The 8,550-nt window shown below is 37.1% G+C and overlaps 1 protein-coding gene across 1 annotated transcript; it reads right to left on the bottom strand.

The window, feature by feature from the left end:
- Positions 1 to 30: 30 nt before the first annotated feature.
- Positions 31 to 7,635, bottom strand: LOC127620601 (transmembrane protein 272-like). The gene is made up of 5 exons (XM_052093772.1): positions 7,514 to 7,635; positions 4,762 to 4,845; positions 3,779 to 3,829; positions 3,472 to 3,678; positions 31 to 696 (listed from the first exon to the last, which is right to left on the bottom strand). The coding sequence occupies exons 2-5, from the start codon at positions 4,823 to 4,825 to the stop codon at positions 485 to 487; spliced, it is 534 nt and encodes a 177-aa protein (XP_051949732.1). The 5' UTR covers positions 4,826 to 4,845; positions 7,514 to 7,635; the 3' UTR covers positions 31 to 484.
- Positions 7,636 to 8,550: the final 915 nt, after the last annotated feature.

Below are 8,550 nucleotides of genomic sequence, written 5' to 3'. Positions count from 1 at the left end.
ATAAATGGCCATGAAACAATTCTTGTTTTGAGTTGGAATTATTTTATTGTGTGTGAAGTACAAGGAATAATATAAAAAGACATGAAACTAGTACATCTATGAAATTTGTTGGCTAGGAAAACAGAGTTTTACAGTTACAGTAAGCGGTGATTATACAAAAACAATTTGACCAAATGAACAAACTGAATAATGGGTAACATGATCTTTTATATGATTTTGTAAATGTTTTCTTCTTTAATGAGCATTTAACAACATGTGCAAAATCCAGTACATGCAATTAAGAGTTTTCACCCGTCGATGCATAAACAGGACCTTAAGTTACATCACTGCCAATGGCCTATAATCAAAAGTGCAAAAGCTCATATTTGACCCAAGAAGTGCCAGTAAATCTAATTAGTGCCAGAGCAAAAAACTTAGCAGCCCTGAAACTGCTTAAGTGCACAGAAGAATAAACTTTGTAACATCAGTGTTGACTGTTTGTCACTCACACATCATCATCCACGTTTCTACTTAATCCCTGACTTCCAAACAAACACAAGCAGAATAACATACAGCAACCTCCTAAGAAGATGATGCCCAGCAGGATATAGACCAGTGTGGTGGTCCAGAAAGCAAACAGATACAGCGTCTTATTGCAATACTTTTCTGAGCTAGGGCTATAATCAGGCTGATAAATGGAGTAGATCCACACGTTACCTGTAGAGGGAGAGAGGAGTACAGAGTGTGAGTGTTCTAGAAAACTATATCTATATTCAAATGAATTTGTCATGAGTTACTCTGTGTTGATTTTAAAAATGTTAACTCTTCCAAATATATTTATTGTTATACACAAACAGGAGCCCAAAATTAACTTCGTCGCACCAGCCAATGGTGTGTGACTTGAGAAAATATACGGTATATTTTACAATAAAATAAATTATAAATACAAATAAAAAGTCATAGAAAATGGCTAACAAGTCATTTTATTTGTAATTACCAAAGACGATTTTATTGAAATTTGGTAAGTGTTGCATGCAGGTTGTGTACCATTCAGAACTGAATGCCAATTTAATTCCAGAATTGGAACTGAACTTGAACTGAGGTAGCAAACAGGATTTAGATTAGCATTTTTAATTCAAATGTAATGAAATTTACATTTAGTTTTTAATAAATTTGATTTGTCAGTATAACATAAGGGTGTGTTCACACTTGTAGTTCAGTTCTCTTGGTCCGGACCAAAAAAGAAAATGATCCATTTAGTCCAGGTTCGCTTGGCGTTCACGCTGGCATTTTTAACACCAAACCGAAAGATACAAAACAAAAGGCATAAGGATACATAAGGTCACAACCTGATTGGACAGCTTTTATGACATATATTTTGCCAAACATCCAAAACGATGCTGGCTGCTTGGCTCAATGGACCCACTGAATATTTTGAAGCATTTTTGTGCATTTTTCTCCAGTTTACTGGAAATATGCTCGTCAGACCAAATGTTAATAAGGTACTTTACCTCCTTATTGCTCCATGTTTGCCCTTTGCTCATTTTGTTTTGCGTACACCACTCTTACCGCTCTATGTTATCAAATCATATGATTTTTAGGGTAGCATCTTGTGACATCACATCCTGTTATTGGTCCGTTTAAAGTCTTTGGTCCATGCTGCGTTCATATATCAGTCGAACCGCAACAGAGTTTGTTTAGAAGCAGGACCGAGACTCACTATTCAAGGGGTCTCGGTTCACTTAATTGGTGTGCACCACACTTGTTCAAATGAACCGCACTAACAGAGCAATCGCTTTAACAGAGTTCGTTTTAATCGAACCAAACCTGCCAAGTGTGAACACACATGTTAACACTTAATGTTTATGTGTAACAGTTTAAAACTATGTAAAAGGAAGAAATTGTCATAGGACTTTTAAGCTGACAGAGTTTATGAAAACTTCTTATAGTTACTTTAACTTAAAATTAAATTTAAATTTTATAAAATTTTGGTTAGCTACATAAATTTGCAACATTTAAGATAAATATTAAAAATGAGCCTGGGTAGCTCAGTGAGCACTGACACCGACTACCACCCCTAGAGTCATGAGTTCGAATCCAGGGTGTGCTGAGTGATTCCAGCCAGGTCTCCTAAGCAACCAAATTGGCCGGTTGCTAGGGAGGGTTGAGTCTGCGCAGTGTCATGCACAAGGAGCCACGTGATGCGGGGATTGACTGTCTCAGAAGCGGAGGCAACTGGGATTGAGGTGAGTAACCGCGCCACCATGAGGTCCTACTAAGTAGTGGGAATTCGGCATTCCAATTTGGGAGAAAAGAGGATTAAAAAAAGAGCTCAAACTGCCTCATAATACATCCTTAGACACCACACGCAAAGATCTCATGGATCAGGAAAATTTGGGAGAAAATAAAACCAAAAAGGAGCCTTTTACCCCTGTTGTACCCTACTTATTAGTAAAAATAAAGTATTTTTGTGTTGGACTAATGACATTGTGTTGTGTGACGGTGTTGAATTTCTTTGAATTGCAATAGTCTCTCATTCCTGAACTAAAATTCCATTAATTTTTTGCATAGACTAATAGATTTTCAATGATAACTAAAAAAGCCTTTAAAAGACAGACCCACCGTGAGCTCAGAGGTTGTTCATCGATGGAATAAATCGATTGTTAAAGCCATCAGTCTGTATTATTTGAACTTCATAGTTTAAAAATCTTGTTTTGTAGCAGAATTCCTACATTACCCATGATTCAGCAGAGTTATCTTCACTCATCCGAGAACTGCTCCAACATGGCCCACGATACGAGCCCAGGAGCGACCGCCAATTTCAATTACGCACTGCGAATATCTCCCTTCACTCTTAAACTACTTCTACTGTATAATTGTACATACTGTATCAGAATATTTAGCAATAAATGTAAAATATATTGTTTCTATACTTATCATCAACAACCTAAAATCAATAGTTTTATATATTCTTTTAATTTTTTTATGATATATTTCACAATGCTTTATTGGGATTGTAGTTCATACCATGGTTAACTTTATCAGATTCTCACATAATTTATTGCCTCTAAACAAAGTTGTAAGTTGTGATTTACCTCAGAGCTGGTTGCTTTGGTTCGTGACTTAAAACTCTTTTATGGAGGATTTTATGAAAAGCCTACGTAAAAAAAAATGAATTGGAAAAATACTTCCGGAACCCAGATGGTTGGAAAAAGTGGACGGGCACTGTTCTATTGGGTTTCACTTCCTAGAATTCCAATTAAAAGTCCAATTCAACATCCTATGGGGTGTGGCCAATTCAATTACATCTCATGAATTGAAATGAAGCCAATTAGGAAATTCTGTGGATAGTTCATCAAACAATAAGAATTAGTAAATAGAAAAGAGGACGTGTACATCTGTACCAGTCCAAACCTTGAGCTGTAGCAACCCTACATCGTTTGAAAGTTGGTAACACATTCTAGCGTTATTGCTCACACTCTGATGTCTTACCAGCGATGAACCAGCAGAAGAGGAAGAGCGACACCAGTGAGTTCCAGGCAGTGCAAAGACTGCTCAGAGGAGTTTGAGTTCCTTCTTCTGGCTCCTGAGAGCATGGAAGGCAAGACAGCATGCCCAACACCAGCGCAAACACACCGGACACCAGCAGATAAATGGGAATATAGGGCTGCTTTTTACAGTCATTCCGATATATTGCACCTGTGAAGCAGATGGAGATAATACTCAAATCTGGGTTTGTTTATCTGCCCAAACAGAAGTGGCGTAACAAATTCTGGAACAATATTTAAAGCAAACATACCAATTGATATCTGAGCGATGGGCAGGGCGATCACAATGAGTTTGGAGATTACTGTGAAACATTGGTTAGAGGCAGAGAAAATAAAAGTAGATTATTTCCTGTGTATTTCTTACCGGATGTCCTCATTGAAGACGTATAATACAGTTTATAATCATAATCCCATGAACTCTAGGGCAAACATTTGCCCACATTGTACCCGGATACATGCATTGTTTGTTTCAGAACTGAGATTTTAAATTTGACTTCAGGTGTCGACCCGAACACAGCACCAAATGTCACCCATAAATATGACTAGGTCATAGTGTCTTTTGCCTGGTATATTTTGTGGTTTCGGTTTTGACCTGTTCATCACGGTATTTGCCTAACTTGGGAAAATTCTATTACAGCCTTTAACGTCAGCAACAGAAGAAAAGGTTATGAATTCGAAACATTTTATTATTGACATTATTATTTAACATTAAGCACTGTTTTTTCCCCATTGTCCACAACCCTTTCAGAGCAGACCTGCAACCAACTTTTGGGTCACGACCTAGTAGTTTGAAAACCACTGTTGTAGGTATGTGTACATCTTACAACATAGAGCTCATGGCATAAAAACTGTTATATCTCTAATTAACATCAGATTATTATGAATAAAGTTCTAGACTGTCAAAGCATCATTAATAACGTGATATAATCAACCACCCCGATTGCACAGGCAGGCAACATCATCCAGATGTCTATTTGAAGTGTGTGTTTACATCTGGAAGACATTTTTAAGACTGTTTGCTCATGTTTCCTCTGGGATTTCAATAAGACATTCAGCAGATGTCTTTGAGACATTTATGTTTGTAAATCTGATCTTTTAAAGATGTTTAGCAGTTGTTAATTAGATTGTGAAGTTTTCCAGATGAAAAGATCTAAAACAGGCATCTCAGAGATGTACTTGTGCTATCTGGTCATATTACACTCTTGGAACAGAAAAGCAGAGTAACTGTGTTTACTTAGAACAGGTGTGCTGAGTTTGGGTGGTTTACGAATATTCTGAAGTAAATTCCGGTCTTCCATCCTCTTTTTTTCACTCTGACCTGATCAGAGAGAGAAAGAATAACAGTGTGATATTATTTTTAACAATTGTGTAGCTCAATGCATTTTCACTGGTATTATGCTACATCATTTAAAAGCACTCCCTTTCAAAAAAGTATTGTTGGAATACAATGGTAGTACCAAAACATCATTGTAATGCCATGGGACATATTTTTCTACAAGCCTTTTTATGAGAAACCCCTTTCATCTGAATTTACTGATACCCAGCTGGCACATAAAAATAACTGTTCATTTATTATCTCCATTGACAGAGAGAAACAAGTTTTAACAGGTTTTTGAATAAATAAAATGTGAAATCATGTCATAAAAGACGACAGACAGACAGAATTAAAGAAGGAAATTTGCAGTTTCAGTACAAGTTAAGCTCAATCGACAGCATTTGTGGCATATTATTGATTACCACAAAAATGTATTTCCGCTTGTCCTTCCTTCTCTTTATAAAACAAGTAAAAATGGAGCTTCCAGTGAGTCCAGTGATTTTAACATTACAGCTCAAATAATACACAAATTTTAAAGCTGAAGTATGTCATTTCTGCACCACCAAACGGAATTGTGAAAATAAACATGGTTTTCAAAACAGCTTTCTGAAAATGCCGCTCTTCTGCCGCTGATCAAACAAACAGATAGTCCCGCCCCCAACTCACACCATCGGTTGAGTTAATGTTATTGTCTCTCTTGAGACCGGTTGCACAAAAACACAAAAAACAAAACAAAAAACAGGAATTTTCATAGCGACACAGAGACACAGTGTTAACCGTTTTCAAGAAAATCAACCTATGAATGGCTTATTTATAGATGTCTCTGCATATAAAATAAGGGAAAAGTATTTTAACACTGGAAAAGTTAACCTTTTTAAACTTAAGCTTTAACAGAATAATTAATGTAATGTTTTATTATAATTATATTTGTTTGTTTTATTAAAATTAATGTTTTCATATAATTATAAGCTTCACATTTCTGCCTTTAAACCCCTTCAAAAATGGGCCCCATTCACTTCCATTGGTTCCACTGTAACCTTGATTTTTGCTTTTTTTTTTTTTTTTAAGAAAAGGAGGGAAGAGTCCATTTATTTTTGTGGTAATTAGCATTGTCAAAAATGCTGTCAGTTAAGCTAAATTTGTATTGAACCTGGAATATTACTTTAAAGGGAGATTTCCCAAAAAAAATTATTTCAGCTCTGTAGGTCCATACAATTCAAGTCAACAGAGACCAAAGCTTTGAAGCTCAAAAAGGCAGCAGAAAAGTAATCCATATGATTACTTTTAGTGGTTTAATCCATGTCTTCAGATGCGATGACAGGTGTGGGAGAAAAAAAGATCAATACTCAAGTCCTGTTTTACTATAAATTCTCCTTCCTGCCCAGTAGGTGGCGATATGCATGAAGGCGGCGAATCGGTAAAAATAAAGCTATCCCGTCTGGCCAAACTGAAAGACGGTCTACTGTGGCATGAATCACAGAAAAGGTTAATGATGTTTATGGGAGAAATGTGTCACACAACACCTGCTGCGGTAGCAGCAGACCAGTCAGAGTGCCCATGATGACCCCTGTCCATCGAAAGCTCCTACAATGGGCACACGAGTGCGAGAACTGGACCTTGGACATCAAGTGGACGGCCATGTAAATGCGCTCTGTTTACCTGGGGAAGTGATGGCACCAGGATGTACTGTGGGATGACGACAAGCCAGTGGAGGGAGTGTGATGTTCTGGGCAATGTTCTGCTGGGAAACCCTGGGTGCGGCCATTCATGTGGAAGTTAATTTGACACGTGCCACCTACAGTACCCAAGCATTGTTGCAGACCCGTGAAATTTTGCTGTGCGAAGGTATGCAAGACTGCAGCTTTAGGAGGGCTGTTTGAAAGTGGAGATTTATAGTAATGTAGGAGCTCTTCTGAAGACATGGATTAAACCAATGGAGTTGTATGGATTACTTTATGCTGTCTTTATACGCTTTTTTTAGCTTCAAAGTTCTCACCACTATTCACTTACATTGTGAGGACGTTCAGAGCTGAAATATTCTTCTAAAATCTTAGTTTGTGTTCAGCAGAAGAAAGAAAGTCTTGTATTAGTCACGAGTCAACATTGTGCAATAAGATTTCTAGAACTTCTAGAGTCAGCACTGTGAGCACACAAAACAAATTATGTATATAAACAACAACAACAACAACAACACAGAAGTTGACAGAACTATTTCTACTTCAAAGTAGCATTTTGGGTTGTACTTTCAGCCTTGGTCAACTTCTGAATACATATCGAAAAGGCTTGTTAGGTCAGGTGAGCTAAAAACCACCAAACCAAGTATGCAACAAGTATGCAACAAGTATGCAACAAGTATGCAACAAGTATGCAACAAGTATGCAACAAGTATGCAACAAGTATGCAACAGGTGACTGACTGACAGTGCTACAAACATTTTCTCCGATTAATCGGACAGCACGTGCACTTCCGTCAAACTGAGTGTAATTGGAGGCATTTTTTGTGAACACGTTAAAATCAACTATACAATTTCACGAAGCTACGAAACTGTGTGTTTCATAACAACGTACAGCTTTTAAATCCCTACCTTCTTTAATTTCTCTCATCCCGAAGCAGTTCCAGCAGTTTATTTTGGCAGAAAACAACAGCAAACAAAATAACTCAAACAACTTACCGAAGTTAGAAAGACTCCCTTTTCGTTGAGCGTTTTTATAATCTAGACAGACGTGAACATACGGAAACTCTGGCCTGGCAAACGTCTACACCCCGCCTGCATCGTTCGCGTCCGAGCGGGGGAGGGACGTTTTGAGTTCATGTGACATCTCTTCTGAAGGGTCCTGAAACATTCACCCGGTTACATGGATGTGGCCATGCAGTTTACATGTTCAAGTGACATACAAAAACAAATGATGTGTATTTTATTGTCACATTTGTGGTTTTAATATTTATATATTACCATAAATATCTCAATAAATAACCATAGTTTACTATAGCAACACTAATTGTGGAAACTACGGTATTTTGGTGAAATGTACATTCATGCTACTTATATATGTGAGTGAACACTACGCTACTTTTATTAGTTGCTAAATGTTTTTAGGCTGTTATTTTTCCTTAACAAATTCCATACAGTGAAACACGTTGCTATTGCGATGATTATGAGAAGCAGTCTATGGTTTTACCTGGGGTTACTATGACCCTACATCTGCTATTAAAGGGATAGTTCACCCAAAAATTACTCACCCTCGTGTCATCCCATGTGTTTGACTTTCTTTCTTCTGATGAACACAAACAAAGATTTTAGCAGAATATTTCAGCTCTATAGGTCCATACAATGCAAGTGAATGGTGGCGGGAAATTTGAAGCTCAAAAAAGCACATCAAATTAATCCATATCTTAAGAAGTGATATGATAGGTGTGGGTGAGAAACAGCTCAATATTTAAATATATATATATATTTTACTATAAATCAGCACAATCAAGCAGCTCTCTTAAGCACTTTACTCACCTATATTTCTTTTTTTGTCTTGTTTTATATTCACATTCATCACGCATATTGCCACTGGGCAGGGAAAAAAATTCAATTAATTCAAAATTCTCCATCTATATTTATTTGAATTTTTTTATCCTCTTTTCTCCCAATTTGGAATGCCCAATTCCCACTACTCACTATGTCCTCGTGGTGGCGCAGTTACTCACCTCAATCCGGGT

The sequence above is a fragment of the Xyrauchen texanus genome, chromosome 3 (genome assembly GCF_025860055.1).
Source record: "Xyrauchen texanus isolate HMW12.3.18 chromosome 3, RBS_HiC_50CHRs, whole genome shotgun sequence".
Taxonomy (NCBI): Eukaryota; Metazoa; Chordata; class Actinopteri; order Cypriniformes; family Catostomidae; genus Xyrauchen; species Xyrauchen texanus.
This window is presented reverse-complemented; position numbering and strand designations above follow the sequence as displayed.

Coding starts and splice junctions, on each gene's coding strand:
- LOC127620601 (XM_052093772.1), bottom strand. CDS start 4,825: ATGGAAGACCGGAATTTACTTCAGAATATTCGTAAACCACCCAAACTC. Junction 3,679..3,778: donor CATCGCTCAGATATCAATTG/GTATGTTTGCTT, acceptor TCTGCTTCACAG/GTGCAATATATCGGAATGAC. Junction 697..3,471: donor CTTCTGCTGGTTCATCGCTG/GTAAGACATCAG, acceptor CTCCCTCTACAG/GTAACGTGTGGATCTACTCC.